This window comes from Theobroma cacao, chromosome 6 (genome assembly GCF_053813885.1).
Source record: "Theobroma cacao isolate CCN51 chromosome 6, ASM5381388v1, whole genome shotgun sequence".
NCBI lineage: Eukaryota > Viridiplantae > Streptophyta > Magnoliopsida > Malvales > Malvaceae > Theobroma > Theobroma cacao.
In genome coordinates, this window is record NC_142644.1 from 30,024,485 (window position 1) to 30,047,619 (window position 23,135).

A 23,135-nucleotide genomic window follows, 5' to 3' on the forward strand; every position below is an offset into this window, starting at 1 on the left:
CATATAAAATAAAAGATTCATTTATCATTAAGCTAACAATATTTATCATTCAAGATTAAGATCTGACAGCTAAATCGTCTATAATAAGTGATGATTTACATCATAAATTGTATTGATCACGATAAATGTGATTTTTGATATATTTTATTTGTAATAAATTAATTTGTCAAATTATAGATTCATTTAAAATAAAAAATAAAGCAAATTCCATTGTGTTGCTAGGAAGTCTGAAGCAAAGCCCCAAAATTTTAATCAAAACATATAGTTAAGGCTACGAATGCATGTGCCATCAAGCCCCGTCCGTCATGATTCCCACCATGATTACAATCAATTAAGTTCATCAATTTAATTTAAAAGTTAACGATGTTGCCAAGTGTCGAAACACGAGAGGTTAAGTTTTTATAAACTATTGTCCTGCGACCGAGTGCCACGTGTAATTCCCCTCCACCCTGGTCGGCCATTGTGGTATTTGTTTCGAGCACATAGGAGGCAAGATACAAAGATTGGACAAGGATGTAGACGTTGAATGGAAAAAGGACGGCGTGCCAGAACATGGGTTTCTCAATCTTTGGGGGACAAAAAGTGTAGGGGTCTTAATCCAAATTCAAGATCACAATTTCATGGAATTCCATACGAGTGGTTTCATTCTCGGATTGAAGTTTTTTTTTTTCTTTTGTCGTTGTTCAAAATGCCTTCTTATCTTATACATTTCACCATCTATTTTGAACATAAATTGAAAAAAAAAACAACTTTATATCAATAAATGTAAATTTTTACATTGATATTTTATCCAATTCGGTCGACTGATTACTTGGAAATAACGTTAATATAATAAATTATAATACAATTTTAAAAATATGTATTTGTTAGAATCAAATGGTATAAAATTCCTTCTAAACCCTAAAATCACCTTTTATTAGGAGTTGTTATTATCCATTAGTTAAATTTCAAGCTAAAAGGGATGGCTTATGACTGATAAACGCCAATGAGATTGGGTTAGGGCACAGGCACAAGCTTCTAGTGCTCATTAGGCACAGAGGTTTAGGTTTTTGGGTGCATGTGATTTCCGTTCATTTCCCTCACCCCAGTACTCTCCCAACCCTCTTCCTAACATCAAGGATTGAATCTGTACTTGGATGCTAAGTCCTTTAGTTTTTGCAAAAGGCTACTACCCCGGAAGTGGGAAACTGATCAGAACGCTTATGGCACCTTGAAACGCTGCTTATTTTTACCGAAGAAGAGAGCTTTCGAGCTTTGCACTAGCAACCACGCTAACTTAGCTTCCCCTTTGTTTCTTACTTTGGACTATTCTTTTTGAACTTTTCATCCCATCATTCTCCATTTCCATCCCATCCCATTCATCTTTTTCGATTGAAACAGCGAAAATGACTGGTTATGTCGAGTAACTTTCATCAAACAACTTTTCATTCCAACCCCAAAACCCATCGACGTTCATGCACAACGTGACAATTTGTGAAGTTTTTTACCTTTGGCCATACACATAACTTCTTTACATTCCCCATTTTGTTTTCATTTCCTAAGTAATTCCCTTTTTCTCTTAATTGATTCATTCAAGAAAAAAAAATTAACAACTTTCAAGAGAAAACCACTCACTTGAAATTCTAAGTATGTATGGTAATTAAGACAGAGTATTCCTTTCCCTATAGCAGGAAATATCTGATTCATCAAGTCATTTTACTGTTTATATGTTCATTTGAAACAAAATGGACACCACCCTAAGTTTGTTTTGTGGGGGCCATGGTTTTGCTCTCCAAATTTATTAAAAAAATGGAAGAAAAATTGCAGAAAACATGAAGGCCACTTGTCTCCAGCTAAACTAGGCAAACAGAGTATTGACTGCCAGCTGGTTCATAGCAGAAGCCTGTTTTCTGCACACTACCAGGTTTAAATTATTTGATAATTATCTCTTTTAATTATTCAGATTCAGGGCACATTAGCTCTGCCTCTGAGGATGGAGTAGATGCTTTTAAGTTTTCTCCTGCTGGCAATGGTGCTTTTGTTATAATAATAAGCAATTATTAATTGCTATTTATTTCTTTTTTTGGTTTAAGCTTATTCTTAAGCTGAGAGAGAAAATCTGAAGGAGATGGAACAGGAGAGCTTTTTCCAATCATAAGATTCTTTCTTTTTCAGTTCGGATCTCTACTTCGGGTTTTCGGATGCTCCGGTTTTAGTACTCTTTTCACTATCTTGACTCTCCGTTGTTTGTTAATGGAATCGTCGGAGGTGAATATGTCGAGAGACTCGTCCCAGTTGGACGAGTCCGCTCGGGGATCCTCATCACCCGACGTAGCGCTCGAGCGAGTTCTATCTCTTTTGAAATCTCACAGGGACAGGAGCTCCGTTTCTCTGGTCTGCAAGGACTGGTACAACGCGGAACGGTGGTCGAGGACTCACGTTTTCATCGGAAACTGTTACTCCGTCTCGCCGGAGATCGTCGCACGGCGGTTCCCGAAAATCCGGAGCGTGACGTTGAAAGGGAAGCCTAGGTTTTCCGACTTCAACTTGGTGCCGCAGAACTGGGGGGCCGATATCCACCCTTGGCTGGTCGTTTTCGCCGCTAAATATCCGTTCCTCGAAGAGCTCAGGCTTAAGCGAATGACAATCAGCGACGAAAGCTTGGAGTTTTTAGCCGTTTCTTTTCCCAACTTCAAAGCTCTCTCGCTTTTAAGCTGCGACGGTTTTAGCACTGACGGACTCGCCATCATTGCCACTCATTGCAAGTAAGTTCCTAACAACTTTCTTTTTTTCCAATATTCAAAATTATTTCTTCTCATTTTCTCAATGTCAGAGATCTCAGTGAAAGTCTTCCATTTTTAATAAAAATTATCTCTTTTTTTTTTAAAAAATTGGGGTATCTTTGGGGATATAATGTAGAAATTGAAGGAGAAAAATAAAAGTAGATTCCTTTCTTTTTGTTCAGCTTTTTTTAGTGTTCTTTTTCGGAATGTGACGTTCAACCAATGATTTTCAGTGAGTATTTTGATGGACACTTATCATTGATGTCCATTGCCAGCAGCACAAATATCATATCCCCTCGTTCTGCATTATTGGGAAATTAATTTTTTGATAAGATAACATGTTCCCAGTTTTTTAAGTCCATCATAGATTCATTATTGGAAATTAAATTTGTGTGCTTTTGTTGCTACCGTTGAAGACTTGGTTTCCAATGAAAATAAGAAGTCAGCTTAGCTCTATTGACCCCCTTTTCCCCACCTTAATTTGTAGATGTAATGTTGGGTATTATCTTCATTTTGCATCTTTGATGTCAATGATCAGGCCTGAATTGTAAGGGATCCAACCCAAGAAATATAGTTCCCTTTCTTTTGCGCAATTAATTGGCTTATGTCTTGGTTATTGGTTAGACAAAGGATTTGACATGATTTGTTCTCCTTAGTAGAAGAATAGGGACTTTTAGTGGAAACTATAAGAGGAACAGCTCCTACTTTTTCCAATTCTTTCACTGTTTTATATCTCTGTTTCTGTTGATGTGACATTGACCCTTTTAATATGCATTTATTGAGAGAATTTACATCTTTGTCGGTCCTTTAGGAATGATTGAAGAAGAAATCTACCTTCTTGGTTTCCAAGAGCTAAATGCCTGTAGACATGGAGTAAACAGTTTGGGAAGTCATAAGAAAATTTCCTCTGGATCTTGGACTGTGGTTGACATTGTAATGTTTTCACCATTATTTAATCTGTCTTGTGGCTTTGTTCAACCTCACGCTATGGCTGTTGGGTTTTTTCTTGTGAAAGAAAATGTCTAAGTTCTTATTTCGTTTGCAGGAACTTGACTGAGCTGGACATACAGGAGAATGGCATTGATGATAAAGGAGGTAGTTGGTTGAGCTGCTTCCCTGAAAGCTTCACATCATTGGAAGCACTGAACTTTGCCAACTTGACCAGTGATATTAATTTCGATGCTCTTGAGAGGCTTGTAGGTAGGTGCAAGTCAATGAGGGTTTTAAAGGTCAACAGGAGCATATCCTTGGAACAATTACAAAGACTTCTTGTTAATGCTCTTCAATTGGCCGAGCTTGGTACAGGCTCATTCTCACAGGAACTTACTTTCCGCCAATATGAAGAGCTTGAAAGCACATTAAGTAGTTCCAAGAATATTCATACACTATCTGGTTTGTGGGAGGCCAAGGGCTTACATCTCCCTGCTTTATACCCTGTGTGCACACATCTGACTTTCTTGAACTTGAGCTATGCTCCTTTGCAAAGTGGTGAACTCGCTGAGCTTCTTGCTCATTGTCCACAACTTCGACGCCTCTGGGTAAGAAGACTCCTTTGTTCGAGTCTTTCCATCAGTCTCAATTTTTAGAAAATAGTTCTTTGATGGCTTCATGCTCTATTGCTATTTGACTTTGTAATGAGATATACTTAGTGTTGTCTCATTAAATTCAGTATCTTGTTCTTCTTGCTGAAGATTTTCCATGCATTGATAACATTCATGATCTTGTATTTCTTGCTTCACATTGTGAGTGACTTAGACAAAGTAAATTCTTTCTTGCCCATCCAAAGTGTGTGTTGATCATTGAGAACCTCCACACCAGTTTAATAGCGATAATTTTTGGAGGGTTTAACTTCTTAAATTTTCTTTTGCTATAGGTCTTGGACACAGTTGAAGACGAAGGACTGGAAGCCGTTGGATCGAGCTGCCCTTTGCTTGAAGAACTTAGAGTTTTCCCTGCTGATCCCTTTGATGAGGATATTATCCATGGAGTCACTGAAGCTGGGTTTGTTGCTGTGTCTTATGGTTGCCCAAGACTCCACTCTGTCCTCTATTTTTGTCGGCAGATGACTAATGCAGCTGTAGCAACCATTGTACAGAACTGCCCTGATTTTACGCATTTCCGATTATGCATAATGGACCCAGGTCAACCAGATTATCTCACAAATGAACCCATGGATGAAGCTTTTGGTGCAGTGGTTAAGACATGCACTAAACTCCAGAGGCTTTCAGTTTCAGGTCTCTTAACCGATCTGACATTTGAGTATATTGGAAGGTATGCGAAGAACTTGGAGACCCTTTCAGTGGCTTTTGCAGGCAGCAGTGACTGGGGGATGCAGTGTGTTCTGACAGGTTGTCCGAAACTAAGGAAACTTGAGATAAGAGACTGCCCATTTGGCAATGCAGCACTGCTGTCAGGTTTGGACAAGTATGAGTCCATGAGGTCACTTTGGATGTCAGCCTGCAATGTGACAATGGATGGCTGCAGGCAATTGGCAAGGGAGATGCCCAGATTGAATGTTGAGGTAATGAAGGAGGATGGAAGTGATGATAGTGAAGCTGATAAAGTCTATGTTTATCGTTCTATTGCAGGCCCAAGGAGGGATGCCCCACCATTTGTGCTTACTCTCTGAAATGCTTGGTAATCTCTCTGTTATGTTACAAACAACTAGCTTTGGATGAACATATTTTTCATGAACAAGATCCCATGTCCTAGTAATAACCGATCTTCAAGCTACTCTGCTATCAACTTTGTTAAGTTGTCTTAAGACAAGACTTATTGCTCAGGTACTTTTCTCTGATGGAGCTGTGTGTATCTTTTTTTTAATCAGTTTTTGTTCATTATGAAGCTTTAAATTTCTTACATGCTACTTCTAACAATAAAGTATACGACTCATACCTTCCCGAAGACGTAGAAAACGGGTTATATCATTACAAAGTTTATATTTATTACATTGTTAGTAGACAAATTTACCATATTATCAATCAAATTAATATCTTTTAACATTTGAGATTAAAGATTTGATAATTAAACCAATAATAATAAAAGATAATTAACATCATAACCATCCTTTGATCGGTTTCGAAAGACATAAATTTGATATTTTATTCTTAATAATCTAATTTACCAAACTATAGATCCATTCAAAATAAAGTAAATTCCTTAGTGTTGCTTGGAAGTTTGAAGCAATGTCCCAAAATTTTTAATCAAAACAAATACGTTACGAATGCATGTGCCATCGAGCCTCGATATGGTTCCCACCATGATTACAATCATGTTCGTCATTTTAATTTAAATGTTAATGAGGTTGCCAAGTGTAGAAACTCGAGTGGTTAAAAGCTTTGTGAACTATTGTGCTATGACCGAGTGCCACGTGTAATCTCCCCCCCAACTCGAGGCGGCCATTGTGATATTTCTTTGGAGTCCGCCAATGTCTACTAGGAGGCGAGGTACAAAGAATGATGTGGACGTTGAATGGACGAAGGATGGCCTGCCAGAACATGGTGTTCTTAATCTTCGGGGGACAAAAAGGGTTGGGGTCTTAATCCAAATTCAAGATCATAATTTCATGGATTTCCTAATGGTTTTTTTTTAATTTAAAACATTATCTACACCATTTCGTTTTTGAACATAAAATGAAAAAAAAATCGAGATTAATAAATACAAATTTTTATATTAATATTTCATTCAATTCAAATGAATTCGAATAATCACTTACCAATGATGTTAATATAATAAATTAAAATACAATTAATAAGATATGTATTTGTTACGGGTAATTGGTCAAACCAAATCATATTTCTCTCTTATGCTGTAAATAACCTCTCTTTTTAGAGGTGATTTTTATCCATTAGTTAAATTTCAAGCTAAAATGAATGGGTTAGGGCATGCATAATCACACGCTTTAAGTGCTCATTAAGCACTTTTCCATTAATAAAAAAAACACAACAAATGAGAATGACACCTTGATTAGAGGTTTTGGCTTCTTTGGATGCATGTGATTTCCATAACCGAACATCAAATTGAAGGGTTGGGTCACCATACCCCCAAAAACCCAGAAGAGGGGTTAGGGGTCCCACAAATGGGGCCACCCCCACACCCATCCCTCTTCCTAACATCACATGATCACACAGTTGATAATGCCACTAATGCATTTATTACAACAACTGTGCCTTCCCCTATTTTTCTTTATTCCAAAAATGACGTGGAACCTTCTCCTTTCTTTTTTTATATATATTTAGAAGACGACCCACTCGGGATACGTTAAAGAGAAAGATTTGTCGTTTTATGTACATAAATTAAATTACCCAAAGAATACTTTTTTTTTTTTTTTTTTTATGAATGATTGTGTAAAGACATGAAGAACACAACATTATAGAAAGAATTGGTTGGTGTGAATTCTTTCTTTCTTGATAGGAAACTCACTACGTCACCAGCCAGGCATGGGGCACTACAATATATATATATATATACACAAACATACAAGTTGATTGATGATAAAGATGTCATTTGATTTATTTTTTCATTCAATTTTTTAATTTTTTAAAATTTTTTTTACTGGTTTGATATTGTAAAATTAAAAAATTTAACGTAATATTCTTTTTCGAATTAATAAATTTACTCAATTACAAAGAGAAAGGGTTATAATATATATTTTTTAGAGTTTTATAATTTTATCATTATAAATATAATTATTTAATAAATAATATTTTTATTTTTCAAACACGAAATTCTAACTCTGCTACTGAAATTACTTTCCTTAGAATCCAGGGTGGGGGGACTAGTAGCCTCCCAAAGTTTCAAAAGTTTACAAATGTTTTTTTATTTTGTTTTCAATATTTATAAATTTATTTATAATCTTTTAAAAATTTTTATAATTTCACCTCTAAATATTGAATTTTTATTTTTATCTTTTTAAATATAAAATTTTGGACTTCGTCGTTGATCAGAATGGCTCCTACAGGTTGAAATGCTGGTTGCTTTTAACTAAGAAGAAAGGTTTCAAACTTTGCGTGCACAGTCAGGCAAACCTCAGCTTCTTACTTGTTATCACGCTTGGGACTTTTTCTTTTTTTGACTTTTCATCCCATCATTTTCCATTTCCATCCCATTCTTTTTGGATTGAAACAGCGAAAATGACTGGTTATAAGCCAAGTAACTTTCATTAAACAACTTTGCAATCCAACCCAAAACCCCTACCCCTTTCCGCACAACGTGACAACTTGTGATAAGTTTTTTTTTAAAAAAAACTTTGGCCATGCACGTAACTACTTTATATTCTTCCCCTTTTGTTTTTCATTTCTCATGAATCGTCTATGTGTTCATCCAAAGCAAAAGTGTCTATGGCACTTTCATCATATCAAAAAACCTTGGGTCTTTTCTGGGTTTTGGTCTTCTTCGCAAAATCTATTAAAAAAATTGCAGAAAACAAGAAGGCAACTTGTCTCCAGCTAAACTAAGCAAGAAGAGTATTGACTGCCAGCTGGTTCATAACAGAAGCCTGTTTTCTGCACAATATCAGGTTTAAAATTATTTGATGATTATCTCTTTTAATTATTGAGATTCGACCAGCATTAGCCTCTGCCTTCTGAGGATGGATTTAGATGCTTTTATATATTTTCTCCTGCTGGCAATGGCGAGCCACCTCCTCTTCCCCTCCAACTCGTGCGGTGCTAGAGCGCGTCACGTGATGCGTCACATGACTTAATCCCGTAATGGGGAAATTTTCCGAAATAACCCTTAATTTATTTTTCACAATATAATTACGAAAATACCCAATGTCTTATGTTTGGCTCTTGGTAAAACCAAGGTGGAGCTTTTCTTCTCTGACAAAAGCTGAGAACATCACGTGGCTCTGCTTTTTACTGATTCAGGCAGCGACGCTTGCTGATAGTGGCATTATTGTAAATAAACGCAATCACCCGTCCTATCGCATAGCCTAACTCTTTCAACTCGAGTTGGCCTTTTTAAACGGTATAAACTGTCCGGTTCCTGGACACTTACGAGGGTAATTTAGTAATTTAGAAGATCAGATGCTGTTCCTCCAAGACAAAAGAGTGGACTGGTCCTGGAAAATTATTGATGGCTGCCAACAAATTTATTTTCTTTTTGGGGTTTCCGCAGGTGCAATCTTTTAGCGTATGAGAAAGAAAAGAGGAAAGAAATGGGAAAACAAACTGAAAATGTATGATGGAATTGGACATGTCAGTGCCACCCCAACATGATCAGGCCCTTGTTCATCTTGCTTTAATCTTGGAAGACTTGTCAATTTAACTGAACTTGAAGTTTCTCTCTTTGCTTTTCTTTTTAACCGGGAATGGAAGTTGTTTGTCTACCCAGAAAATTCTTCTGGGGTGAGAAAATTTTCCTCAGTACATACAAACAAAAGAAGAATCAGTTAGCAGTTTTGCATTATAGACTTTGACTCCATTGTTGAAAACCCAAAGCCTTGATTTGCTTTTGATATGGTCAAGACCATCAATTATCGCTAACAATCACAAACCTTGGGTCTAATCTAACTTAGAAATTACCATACCATTGTCAGGTAATTAACCCCTTTTATTCACCACTTCTTTACTCAACCCCCCACAAAAGCTATCCCCTGTAATTCCCCCCGGTAGCCCACACTTCTCTAACCTATACCCTATGTGCACAACGCTCTCCGTTTTACGGCTAAAAACCCCCAACTGGCGGGCATTTTGCATACGTGGCACGAAACAAGAGGCTGTGCGCATAACGCACCAGGGCATAGGTTAGGAATGGTGGGCTAAGATCTTCCCAAACCCGCCTTGCCATGTCCGCGTCAACTTCAGCTAAGGTGGAGTGAACAGAGAAAAAAATAAAATTATTAAAATATTATAAAAATGATTAATTTAATAATTATTATTTAGCCCCCAAATTATTTTTTATAATAAGCAATTATTAATTTAAATAAAACTTTTTATTTATTTATATATTTCCGCTTTGTGCTTTTGCTATAATGCGCAAGGTGCTACCGTTTCCTTCTTCTTTAGCTCTCCAAAGCGCTTTTCTTTTTTGATTTAAGCTTCCTCTTAAGCTGAGAGAGAGAATTTGAAAGAGATGGAAAAGGAGACCTTTTTCCAATCATAAAAATTCTTTCATTCTCAGTTCGGATCTCTGCTTCGGGTTTTCGGATGCTCCGGTTTTAGTACTCTTTTGATTATTTTTGACTCTCCGTCGTTTTAGTTGATGGAATCGTGCGAGCTGAAGAGGTTCAAGGACTCGCCGAACTCGGACGAGTCGGCTCGGCGATCCTCATTTCCCGACGAAGTGCTCGAGCGCGTTCTATCTCTTTTGAAATCTCACAGGGACAGGAGCTCCGTTTCTTTGGTTTGCAAGGACTGGTACAACGCGGAACGGTGGTCGAGGGCTCACGTTTTCATCGGAAACTGTTACTCCGTCTCGCCGGAGATCGTCGCACGGCGGTTCCCGAAAATCCGAAGCGTGACGTTGAAAGGGAAGCCTAGGTTTTCCGACTTCAACTTGGTGCCGCAGAACTGGGGGGCCGATATCCACGCGTGGCTGGTCGTTTTCGCGGCTAAATATCCGTTCCTCGAAGAGCTTAGGCTTAAGCGAATGACAATCAGCGATGAAAGCTTGGAGTTTTTAGCGGTTTCTTTCCCCAACTTTAAAGCTCTCTCGCTTTTGAGCTGCGATGGTTTTAGCACTAACGGACTCGCTGCCATTGCCACTCACTGCAAGTAAGTTCCCTACTACTTCATCTTTTTTTTCTTGGAAATTCAAAATTATTTTCTCATTTTCTCAGTGATAGAAATCTCAGTGAAAGCTATTTTTTTTCAGAAAAGGTTCTTTTTTTATCTTGGGGTATATTTGGGTATATACTGTAGAAATTGAAGCAAAAAAAAAAGAAAAGTGGATTCTTTTTTAATTTCTTTTTTGTTGGGCTCCTTTAATGTTTTCTTTGGGGGATGTGACGTTTGACCAGTGATTTTCAAGGAGTATTTTGGTGGTTACCTTATCATTGATGTCATTGCCAGCAGCACAAATATCATATCCCCTCATTTTGCATTATTGGAAAATTAATTTTATGATAAGATAACATGTTACCTCTTTTCTAAGTCCGGATGCATTATTGGAAATTAAATTTATGTGCTTTTGTTGCTACCATTAAGGCTTGGTTTCCAATGAACATTTCCCTTCTTTTTTTTTTTAACCATGAAGCTATGGTTAATATGATTTTGTTTGACCTTTTCAAAAAGAACTCTGCTTAGCTATTGACCCCTTCCACCCCCCCCTGATTTGTAGATGTAAAGTTGGATATTATCTTCATTTTCCATCTTTGATGTCAATGATCTGGCCTTAATTGTAAGGGATCCAAGCTAAGAAATATAGTTCCCTTGAGATGGAAGCAGAAAGAATTTTTAAAGTTTATTTATATATTTTTGAAATAGTTCCCTTTCTTTTTTATAAAACTAATTACCTGAGATGGTACCCTTTTGCGCAATTAATTGACCTATGTTTGGTTTTTGGTTAGAAAAGGATTTGACGTGATTTTTCTCTTCACTAGAAGAATAGGGACTTTTAGTGGAAACAAGAAAACGGAACAGCTCCTACTTTTTCCAATTCCTTCACTTTTTTATCTCTCTTTTTCTGTTGATGTGACATTGAACCTTTTAGTATGCATTTATTGGATGCATATCCTTGATGTTATCATTTCCCCAGTATGCCCATTTTCATTGGTTGAGAGAATTTACATCTTTATCTGTCCTTTAGGAATGATTGAAGAAGAAATCTACCTACTCGGTTTCCAAGAGCTAAATGCCTGTAGACATGGAGTAAACAGTTTGGGAAGTCATAAGAAAATTTCCTCTGGTTCTTGGACTGTGTTTGATATCGTAATGTTTTGAGCATCATTTAACCTGTCTTGTGGCTTTGTTAAATCTCACGCTATGGCTGTTGGGTTTTATCTTGTGAAAGAAAATTTCTAAGTTCTTATTTCGTTTGCAGGAACTTGACTGAGCTCGACATACAGGAGAATGGCATTGATGATAAAGGAGGTAGTTGGTTGAGCTGCTTCCCTGAAAGCTTCACATCATTGGAAGCACTGAACTTTGCCAACTTGACCAGTGATATTAATTTCGATGCTCTTGAGAGGCTTGTAGGTAGGTGCAAGTCAATGAGGGTTTTAAAGGTCAACAGGAGCATATCCTTGGAACAATTACAAAGACTTCTTGTTAATGCTTCTCAATTGGCCGAGCTTGGTACGGGCTCATTCTCACAAGAACTTACTTTCCGCCAATATGAAGAGCTTGAAAGCACGTTAGGTAGTTGCAAGAATATACATACACTATCGGGTTTGTGGGAGGCCAAGGGCTTATATCTCCCTGCTTTGTATTCTCTGTGCACACATCTGACTTTCTTGAACTTGAGCTATGCTCCTTTGCAAAGTGGTGAACTCGCTAAGCTTCTTACTCACTGTCCACAACTACGACGCCTTTGGGTAAGAAGGCTCCTTTGTTCAAGCATTTCCATCTGTCTCATTTTTTAGAAAATAGTTCTTTGATGGTTCCTTGCTATACTGCTATTGACTTTGTAATGAGATACTTAGAATCATTTTGTGGACATAGTCTTTGCCAATCAGGTGAGGCCAGGTTTTAAATTTTTTGTGTTGTCCTGTAAAAGAATTGAGAAATCATAGAAACAGAATTCTTGCTGAAAATTTAGCTTGGAGAAAGTTAGTAGACTGTTACTTGAATTTGTGGGTTCATAATGCATGGTAGAAGCTGCTGTGTTACATTATAGAGTAAAGGGAATCAGGGATTGTCAACTAGCGTATGTAGATTTGATTGGCCATAAGTAAAAGAGTATGCATATATGTGGATAGAGTACAGGAGGATTGTCTTATTACATTCAGTATCTTGTTCTTCTTGCTGACGATTTTCCAAGCATTGTTAACATTTGTGATCTTGTAGCTTGCTTCACATCGTGAATGACTTAGACAAATTAAATTTGTTTTTGCCCATGAAGAGGTAGTTATTCAAGCAACAAACCCTCTGTGGCTTCCTGCCTATCTAAAGTGTGTGTCGATCATTGAGAACCTCCACGCTAGTTTAATAGCCATAAATGTTGGAGGGCTTAACTTCTTAAATTTGCTTTTGCTATAGGTCTTAGACACAGTAGAAGACAAAGGACTGGAGGCCGTTGGATTGAACTGCCCTTTGCTTGAGGAACTTCGAGTTTTCCCTGCTGATCCCTTTGATGAGGATATTATCCATGGAGTCACTGAAGCTGGGTTTGTTGCTGTGTCTCGTGGTTGCCCAAGACTCCACTATGTCCTCTATTTTTGTCGGCAGATGACTAATGCAGCTGTAGCAACCATTGTACAGAACTGCCCTGATTTTACGCATTTTCGTTTATGCATAATGGACCCAGGTCAACCAGATTATCTCACAAATGAACCTATGGATGAAGCTTTTGGTGCAGTGGTTAAGACATGCAGTAAACTCCAGAGGCTTTCAGTTTCAGGTCTCTTAACTGATCTGACATTTGAGTATATTGGTAGCTATGCTAAGAACTTGGAGACCCTTTCAGTGGCTTTTGCAGGCAGCAGTGACTGGGGGATGCAGTGTGTTTTGAGAGGTTGTCCAAAACTAAGGAAACTTGAGATAAGAGACTGCCCATTTGGAAATGCGGCACTGCTTTCAGGTTTGGAGAAGTATGAGTCCATGAGGTCACTTTGGATGTCAGCCTGCAATGTGACAATGAATGCTTGTAGGCTATTGGCGAAGGAGATGCCCAGATTGAATGTTGAGGTAATGAAGGAGGATGGAAGTGATGGTATTCAAGCAGATAAAGTATATGTTTATCGTTCTATTGCAGGCCCAAGGAGGGATGCGCCACCATCTGTGCTTACTCTCTGAAATGCTTGGTAATCTCTCTCTCTCTCTGTGAAAGGCCTAAAAAAATTTAAAAATCTGGTTGCATTAAATAATAAAATTGTTGGTACTGTAATACAAAGGAAGTTTATAGTAGGTCAGTCAAAGGGCCTTGTTGAATGATTTGCTTTTTTTATGATACAAAGTGGCTTGGATTAAGATATGTTTCATGATCAAGATCCCATGTCTTAGTAATAAGTGATCTTCAAGTTACTTTACTGTCTATTTAGCTAAGTTGTCTGAAGATTGACTTATGGCTGAATACTTTTCTCTGATAGAGCTGTGTTTATCTTTTTCTTATCAGTTTTTGTTCATTATGAAGCTGGGAATTTCTTACCTGTTAATTCTAACAATAAAGTATTATTGTTTTCAGCTGTAAAAAGTTACGCAGGAGATGACATACCCTTCTGCAGGCACAGAGTTGGGTTGATGTTCATACAACAGAGCAATAGTGTAAAAGCATAAAATATGAGGATCTGCAGAACTTGAAATTGACTCTTCAACCTTGTTTCTTTCTTTGACAAGGCTCCTGGGGAACAGAAAAGCAGAAGAACATGGAAGGATAGTCTAAGCGTGTAAAGCCTCAAAGTTTGGTAACAAGTTTGCTTCATCTGCTTGATTTACTGCACCCCTGAAGAGCAAAATCGCAAGACTACCAACGCAAAAGTGTATGAAACAACCATGGCAGTGCGTCACAAACGAACTAAAATCTGTCCCTACAACACATTGCCAACCAGATCCATACGTCCTGTCAAAATCCTGCATATGGAAACAAACATCAAAATCTTCATATTTATGATTTCTTCATGCATTTGATACCCAGTACAAAGTTACAGTAGTTTTTAGCTTTGAGCCCTCACCTTTTTTATAAAACGGGCTATATCAGTTGATTCAGTGGCTTCAAATATATCCAGAGCCTTTGCAGCTAAATGAAGTGCATCTTGCTGCATTTTGTGGAGCATGTCCGTCTCGCCTACGATTGCTTTACCCTCTAACATCGTTGAATAAAGCTTTGTTATCGAGGAAGGAGCATGAAGAGAAGGGCAGTGGGAGACTGAAGGCCTCGGTGATGGAAGGATTATTTAGAAAATGAACCGAGGAAGTGGATGCTGCTGGCTTATTCTGCGAGCGTGAAGTCTGAACCCAAGGGTGTCTGGTCATCAACTGGTGCAATGGATTAAAGCCAGGTGGTTGCGTGAATACAATGGAGTTTGTTGGACCCATACGATCGGAGCTGGCTTACATATGCTAAAAGATCAACGGTTCTCTGTGCACAACTGCACATTGTGGGCAAAAGCTGCAAAGGAGATGAAAACTATATCTGGGTCCACATTATCCTGGGAATGTAAGAGTTTGTGGTAGTATGACTCGTTTCGTTTCATTAATTTTGATTAGTTGTCCTTTTTTCCTATGCTTTTGTTTCCTGTCTTTCTCTTTATCTGATGGAACCGAAGACTTTGAGTTTGCTCTTAGACTTCTACTACTTACAACAAATTTGGAGTCTTAGGGTATATTATTGCACGATATTTTACCTACCGAAGACAAAAGACTGCATCTCACTTTTCGAAGATGCCATGCTGATTACCTTGGTTCCCCATTTCTCTCAGTCTCTTTCTCACTCTCACCTTCCTAGCCAAATTCGTTTGCTTTGAATTTCATGTGAATTCTCATTTACCAAGGCAAGTTTTAATGGGAAGGAGCCCTCTCTGTTAGCTTCCTGGTGGTAATTTCAGCAAAAGGCTTTAAAGAGGAGTACAATGCTTATGCCATGTTCCTCAGTCTGGGTCATGACTCATCAATGTTAGGTCATCAAGCCTACCTGGGCGGAGTTTGACAGTCCATCAAAAGTTACAGAAAAAGAAACCGGTTCACATGCCCCAGTATCACCTTTATCTGACTTAAGGACACTTGGGGGAATCCACAAAGTAACTCACAATGGACCTGTGAATCACACACATTGCCCTTGGATATTGCTCGGAGAAGGGCATCCATATCAACCACGAATCCACTGAAGCAATCATGCCCTTTTAGCATTTTTGAGTTGCTTCTACGATTTCACTTCAGGAAAAAATAGAACCCCACTTTTTACCATTCAGGCACCACCGTCCGATTGGTGGGCTTGAAATGGTCCCTTTGTCACCTCACCCCAGCACGTGCTTCCAAATGGGATCTGCCCAATATCCAAGTTCTGGAAAGGTCCACTCAAAGATCTCATGAGCCCTCGCTTCTTTATTCTGAATACCTGTGAAAGAAAACCATGTTCTCAACAATCAAGATCTTCTTCTCTCACTAATACCATATAAGCTAAAAAGCAAGTCAATTACTAAATTCATGATTATCTTTTTAACCAGCTTTGGCTCTCTTGAATCACATTTCTGGATTCTGGTAATCATTAGAATTCTGGAGTTAGTAAGATTTTGTGATGAGGGTGTTAATCATTGATTTGGTTCTTCATTCCACACCTAAAACCCCCTGACAGCACTTGGAACATAACTTGATGGTTAGGTTTGGTGAAAGGTATGTTTAGGTCTTTGCCCCTGAGATTTGGAGCCTGTTATCTCAAACAGTCTTCTGCCAAGGAGCCTGTTATCGCAACTTTCTGGTAAGCCATCTCTTTCAAAATTGAAGCAATCATAATACCCATGTTGCTAGTGGATCTGTCTTCAAAGGTCCCATGCTTGATATTTGATTTATCTCATCGTTTTCTTGCCCTGGAAGCTACAAAAACTAAAGCAATTCCATCAACATTACAACAATTATATTAAGTCAAAACAAAGCTCACGAGCAATCTAACTTAAATTTCGTGCTTTGACAGCATGCTCATTGGATCGCACTTGGGAATACAAAACAAAAGAAGTTAAAAAGATCCTAGTCATGTTTTGCATGCCACGATCTATGCAAAGCATAGGAAGCAATATATCGGGATGGTTGGAAGGGCTAAATCGCCATGATTTCTGGGCTTAAGCACATGTTGTGATGTTCCATTTCTATTGACTGGTCGCGATTCATGATCTCCCTGGCGATATGCTCAGATAGCTAGTTGGAAAGCCAAACCAATTAGCTTTGTACCGGTGGCTCCACACCCTGTAGCGGTCTTTATTGTGTTTGGTCAAATAGTAAGGGCCCCCTCAGCCCCAGGACTAGGATTAGGATTAAATTATTGTGGGAGAGAGTCATTATCAACACGATGTTGGATCCTTTTATTTAATGAATCACATCAGGGTCATCACTAGTAGATTCTGAAATCTGGGTTATTTGAAATTAGATTAAGATGTGATTAGAAGTTTTATCTTAAGTCATTAACATATAAGCAACAATCCAACAAGCTCAGGTAATGAAAAATTTTCTGCCAAATGCATCCCACTGCTGGAAACTCTCTCGAGTATTGAATAATTGGAATGATTGTGAACATATATAATTGGGAGATTCCCACTAGGAAATGAGAGACACCAGGATCCAAATGTCTCCATCAGCCAGTTTCCATTAGCTTTCCTCCCATCCTGTTTCTTTACCCTATTTTAGCTCATTATTGGGTCGTTTTGTCTTTTGTTTTTGAGTAGATGAACATGAAATATTTGTTATCTGTACCTTTCTCTTGGAAGCAAAGGTATTTTGTAATTGTGAATCTGTTTGGAATTTCCCTTCTGCCCTACTCAAAGGTGGGCTAAACCATCACTTTCTTGATTTTGCACACAATGTATTTTGTACCTAACGCCCTCCCCGTCTACGTCATTAATTTTAAACAACAAAAAAAAACAGTGTAGTCTTAGGGGGTTTTATGGCCGCGTAGCTCCAACACCAGCCCCTCTATATATATCCGACCGTGGAATAAAGAAAAGAAGCACTTTACAACTAACACACAAGAAGCTAATGAACAAAATTCCCATTATTACATGGCATCCCCACAATCTGATGACAAAACAGGAAAAGCCCTTGAAAGCCTAGTTGAAACTAAGATGTAAGAAAAAGCTGAAGATACTCTATGGTAATTGAATTGCTCATTGGATCTTGTTTGATAATAATGAGCAAACAGGGAAGAAGGCAAAAGGCGAAAGACAAAAGACCCCACTAAGATAAGGCTGGTGAATATGTAAGTACTCAGAAGTATTTGGCAACATGCGGTCCCAAGAGATGGATTGAGGCCATGTGCATAACCAATTATGCTGTTAAGGAGATGAAGATGGAATCACTTTGGGATGCAACACTGAGAGTCGTGCTGGAGTTTCTGCAGTGCCTGCCCAGCACCATGGCCTACGAACCATAAAAGTTCAACACAGAAATAGAATCAAGAAGTGCAGTCGCCGACTCCCCTAAATTTTACATGTACATAGTTAAAAATATAATTACTCAAATCTATCCTAAAGACTTTAGTGTAAAACCATAGTTTCTATGTGACAAGATTGCATAAAGTATTGATCCGTGACTCAGTGGACAATGGGGGCAATTTGTCTGCTAATACGACAGTCGTAGCATGAAATTAGACACCTAATCATATCATGGGTCAATCGTTTTTCTTTTAGTAACACTTGAATTGTCTTCTTCCTAGGGTGTTTTTCCCTTTGTTTATGATGCTCTTGCCTCCTCATTTTGAATGAGCGCAGATACCACTTAAGTTCCTCTACATTATCTTGTATGGTCAATTCCCTTTCTGTTCCCTTTTTTTTTTTTTCTTTTTTCATTTTTTATTCCATCATTGCCTTTGACATGAACACAGCTTTTTGGCCTTTTCTTCAGCTTCTCTCACAATCTAAACCTCACCAAGAAAACAAAAGGTTAGGCAAAAAGAAAAGGAGAGAGCTACTTTCTTTCCAATTGTTATGTAAGGTTCACCTCCACTTCCCTGTTGGAAAGGTGACTGCTAGCTCAAGGCATCCAACAAAGGGCTTCACATGGACTTTGAAGTGGTGGGGTTTGTTTTGTATCCATTTTTTTCCATGCTGAAAGAAAATTTGAAAGCCACTTTCTTTCCCCTTTCCTTTCCTTTCCTTTCCTTTCACCAAATGGAAGAAACGAGAGAGTGTCATTCATAAATGGGTGGTCCATTAGGGTTGTTTGTTTGTTTTCCCTTAAAGGCCATAGCCTTAATCCCGCTGCTTGGTCTCTATTTTGGTCCTTCCCTTATCTTATACTTGGCAAAACTGTAGTGGGTTCTCATGACTGATTCCTACTTAATAAAGTAAGGGTTTGCGCCTAAAGAGTTCCATTGCTCGAGAAATATAGTAAAATTTCCCAACTCTTGATTGAACCAAAAGCAATAATCAAACCCCTTTTCTTCTTGGGGTGGACTTAGGTTGAAGCATGTACATCACTAATTCCATCAAAGTTTTAATATTCTTTCACATTTCTTATGGCCCCAAAAAGAAGCTTTTCACTGTAACCAGATTAAGGGAAACACAGATCATGTTTAAGTCTTTACTTTAATCCATAAAATATACATTTCCAACACGTTTTAGGCAGACCACACCGTCCCTTTAACTTACAATATTATGGAAAAGAATGATTAACATTTAATTTTATATATACCTTCCTTTTTCCAACCATAAACTGCCTTGAAATTAATTAATTTAATGCACTACATGTTGGATCTATTGCTTTTACCACACTTTTCTTTACTTAATATTTATATTATAGTTATCAATTTTTTTCGTATATTTTATTGTTTACAGGATGGAATAAAAATCATTTGTCTCACAATCTTACATATCTAATTGTATATCCTTAATTAAAATTTTTAATTTCTAAACTTTAAATTTTGAAATCTAAAACGTAACAATACTGAACATGTGACATAAAATTATAAAGAACGCTAAATTGAGATGGAAGATTTTTAGCTCGCTAATCATATTCAGGGTTGGAGTGGCCAAATGTGATTAAAATTAAAGAGAATAATGCAAAAGTGGGCTCTAATTGGTTCCTCCGTTAAAAGGTTAAAAAAGAATGGAAGTAATTAATACAATGAAGTAAAGTTGACAATGTTGCCAACCTTTTAGAAGAGAAAATGTAAGAAACAAAACTTCCATCTCGTGAGATGAAAGCAATGTTCATACCATTTTCTTTATTGATAGAAATTTAGTTGGAGCCCCCCCCTCCCCTACCTTTGCCTAATTGCAGCAAAACTAAATTCCTAAGGCTTTACCCATTCTTTAAGGCAATATGGTTAAATTCATGCACCATCCTATCCATTAGATGCCAAATTCCTTTTACTGCGCAGTCTCAATCAGCTTAAACTACGAAACTAATATACATATATATATATATGTATTTTAAATTTTACATTTCAAATTTAATAAAATCAAAGGTTTTTAAGTAGTTTTATACTTTTATTTTGGGTAATTGAAGTTTATTACCATAAAAAAAGTACTACTTGCTGTATATGGAGAATGAGTTACTTTATTACTACAGTGGTGATGGGTGCTGCAGGATTTTACTAGATTTTTGTTCTGAAGAGATATAACCCAGAGCTACCAATATAAATCCATTCATGTACAATTATCAGAAGGGATAAAAACTTTCAAGTCCTCGTGTCCTTGATCAGACACAGCACTTTTTCTTTCACCATCTTCCTTTCCCAGTCCTTTAAATATGTTCCCAACCTCCAGCAGTCTGAGAGCTTTCAGCTGCCCCTTTTAACCATTGTTGTTATGACAGATATACCCTTGCCTTCATCCGATTGACTTGTCACTGTTACGCAAACCCCCAAAAGGTCAGCCCTGTAACTGCACATTAAACAACCCGATTCAGTTTTCAGCTGCAAACAAAAAGATAACTATAGATATGCAGTCAGTGCTCCCCTGTTTCTTCTCTCTCATCCTCTGATAAGATCACCTCTACTTAGATTCCTTTCTTCAAAGCAAAAAGTATTTTTGAAAAGAAATGGGGTTGGTTCAAAATTAGTGATGAACAGCAAAATGGGAGAAGAAGAGAAACCAAAGCAACAGCAACACCAAAACTCGACAGAATCTTTCACAGCAATGAAATCTAGCCTCAGGCAGGCCATTGAGGTTATATCTTCTTTGATTTCTCTTTCTCATTCTATCAGAGTTTTCACTGTTAAATGGCAGCTTATTCGAAAGAAGCTAGAAGAATTAAGTTCTGGCTTAATGGCGATTGAAAACTGTGATTCAAGCGAAAACACGGCAGTCTTTTCTGGCTTGATTCCTTCCATTTTGGTCACCGTAAATGAGTGTTATGATCTTGCAAGAAGGTGTGTGGATCTTTCTTACAGTGGCAAGCTCTTGATGCAAAGTGACCTTGATGTGTTGGTTGCAAAATTTGACCGCCATGTAAAGAATCTTTCTGAGATTTACACTGCTGGGATTCTGACTCAGGGTTTTGCCATTGTGGTTTCAAGACCCGGTCCTGGTGCTTGCAAAGATGACATGAGGTTTTACATAAGAGATTTGTTGACAAGAATGAAGATTGGTGATATAGAAATGAAAAGGCAAGCCTTGGTTAATTTACATGACGTTGTCGGTGAAGATGAGAGGTATGTGAAACTTGTAGTGGAAGTTGGTGACGTTGTGAATGTGTTAGTAGGCTTTCTTGATTCCCCAGAGATGGAGATTCAAGAAGAGGCTTCAAAGATTGTATCTTTATTATCTGGGTTCGATTTGTATAAGTGTGTTCTGGTTGGAGCTGGGATTATTGGGCCTTTGATTCGGGTTTTGGAAAGTGGCGGTGATGTGGGTAAAGAAGGAGCAGCTAGGTGTCTTCAGAAATTGACTGTTAATTCAGACAATGCATGGTCAGTTTCAGCTCATGGCGGGGTAACTGCCCTCTTGAAAATATGTTCAACCGGTGATTGTGGAGGAGAATTAATCGGTCCTGCTTGTGGGGTGTTGAGGAATCTTGTTGGTGTTGAAGAGATTAAGAGGTTTATGGTCGAGGAAGGTGCAATTTCAACGTTCATCAAGCTTGCAAGATCAAGAGAAGAAACCGTGCAGATAAATTCAATCGAGTTCCTTCAAAATATGGCTTCTGGGGATGAATCAGTTCGTCAGACGGTGGTTAAAGAAGGAGGAGTCCGTGCGTTAGTACGCGTTTTGGATCCGAAATCGGCGACCTCTTCAAAAACAAGAGAGGTAGCATTGAGGGCAATTGAGAATTTATGTTTTTGTTCACAGAATTACATAAATATGTTGATGATTTTTGGGTTCATTGATCAATTATATTTCTTCCTACGCAACGGGGAGGTTTCGGTTCAAGAATTGGCTCTGAAGGTAACATTCAGGCTTTGTGGCACATCAGACGAGGCCAAAAAGGCGATGGGGGATGCTGGCATCATGCCTGAGCTTGTCAAATTGCTTGATGCAAAGTCATACGAAGTGCGTGAAATGGCAACCGAAGCACTCTCTAGCTTGGTCTCACTTCCTAAAAACCGAAAAAGATTTGTTCAAGATGATAGAAACATAGGCTTTCTTCTTCAATTGCTTGATCAAGAGGAGGGCATGCCAGGTAACAAGAAGCTTTTGCTCTCCATATTAATGTCATTGACAAGTTGCAACAGTGGAAGAAGAAAAATTGCCAGTTCCGGGTATCTAAAGAATGTAGAGAAGCTTGCTGAAGCTGAAGTTTCTGATGCCAAAAGACTTGTCAGGAAGTTGTCTACAAACAGATTTCGTAGTATGCTGAGTGGATTCTGGCATTCTTGAATGTAATTTTCCCCCCCCTGATCCCTTTTTGATTTTACTGTATATCTACATAAGTGTTATGCAAGTCTGATTAACTTGTCTTTACAAATCTTAAACTGGCATTGTGTCCTCAATCTTTTCTCCTTGGCAGAAACAGCTTTTGAACAGCTTTTTGCTTAATCTGTAATCAGTAGCAATCTAATAAAAGCTGTTCTTTATAGATTCCTGTAAAGATACTCTGGCATTCCTGTTTGGAATTACAGGTCATATGTTAAAAGCAAACACAAGTCGTGCAATTGCAGTTATTTTAGTTAATATGCGGTAGAATGGTTTTATGATATTATAATATATAGATTATTTGGATGCATTAGACATGTTTGCACATGGGAGAGGCATGAAACCCACAGATGGGGCATGTGAACAGTGGCAATCAAGCTTTTGTCATCTGCCATTATGGGACAGGGGATAGCGATAGATGAAAGTTCCCTCTGTGTTTGCTTGTCTTTTAGACAGCAATGTCTTCCTCTGATGACGATCTCTTATTCTTTAAAAACAGTTTAGTAATATTTCTGATATAAGGCTAAATAATTACTATAGTTGTTTTCGCATATGATCAGATTGCCAAACGTCACTTTCTGGTTAGCTTGGGAGTTGAGACAGGGTTTCAGGCAAGATAATTTTCAGAACTGTGATGCAATTTGCTTTGGTCGGTTATCAGCTGGACTGAAAGAGGTTTTTCGTGCCCCAATGTTGGGGACCTAACCATCGTAGAGTGCGCAAATTTAATGGGTAATTTAATTAGCCAACTCGGTTTGTTAGGCTTGTGGACC

General features: G+C 38.0%; 4 protein-coding genes across 5 annotated transcripts; 3 read left to right on the forward strand and 1 right to left on the reverse strand.

Moving 5' to 3' along the window:
• Positions 1-1,730: 1,730 nt before the first annotated feature.
• Positions 1,731-5,621, forward strand: LOC18596962 (protein TRANSPORT INHIBITOR RESPONSE 1-like). Of its 2 annotated transcripts, none has more exons than XM_018123230.2 (4): positions 1,731-1,903; positions 2,073-2,744; positions 3,808-4,300; positions 4,636-5,621. In XM_018123230.2, exons 2-4 carry the CDS (start codon positions 2,233-2,235, stop codon positions 5,389-5,391), a joined length of 1,761 nt encoding a protein of 586 aa, XP_017978719.2. In that variant the 5' UTR covers positions 1,731-1,903; positions 2,073-2,232; the 3' UTR covers positions 5,392-5,621. The 2 variants fall into 2 exon arrangements, with proteins under 2 accessions (XP_017978719.2, XP_017978721.2); XM_018123232.2 differs by having other exon boundaries at positions 1,744-1,903; positions 2,155-2,744.
• A 4,130-nt stretch (positions 5,622-9,751) lies between these two features.
• On the forward strand, positions 9,752-15,272 carry LOC18596963 (protein TRANSPORT INHIBITOR RESPONSE 1-like). The gene is made up of 4 exons (XM_007025743.3): positions 9,752-10,480; positions 11,748-12,240; positions 12,905-13,668; positions 14,049-15,272. The coding sequence occupies exons 1-3, from the start codon at positions 9,969-9,971 to the stop codon at positions 13,658-13,660; spliced, it is 1,761 nt and encodes a 586-aa protein (XP_007025805.3). The 5' UTR covers positions 9,752-9,968; the 3' UTR covers positions 13,661-13,668; positions 14,049-15,272.
• Positions 14,016-14,673, reverse strand: LOC18596964 (dynein light chain 1, cytoplasmic-like). The gene is made up of 2 exons (XM_007025745.3): positions 14,536-14,673; positions 14,016-14,434 (listed from the first exon to the last, which is right to left on the reverse strand). Exons 1-2 carry the CDS (start codon positions 14,671-14,673, stop codon positions 14,243-14,245), a joined length of 330 nt encoding a protein of 109 aa, XP_007025807.1. The 3' UTR covers positions 14,016-14,242.
• Positions 15,273-20,231: 4,959 nt separating the features above from the next.
• LOC18596965 (ARM repeat superfamily protein) lies at positions 20,232-22,537 on the forward strand. The gene has a single exon (XM_007025746.3). It carries the CDS (start codon positions 20,572-20,574, stop codon positions 22,324-22,326), a length of 1,755 nt encoding a protein of 584 aa, XP_007025808.1. The 5' UTR covers positions 20,232-20,571; the 3' UTR covers positions 22,327-22,537.
• Positions 22,538-23,135: the final 598 nt, after the last annotated feature.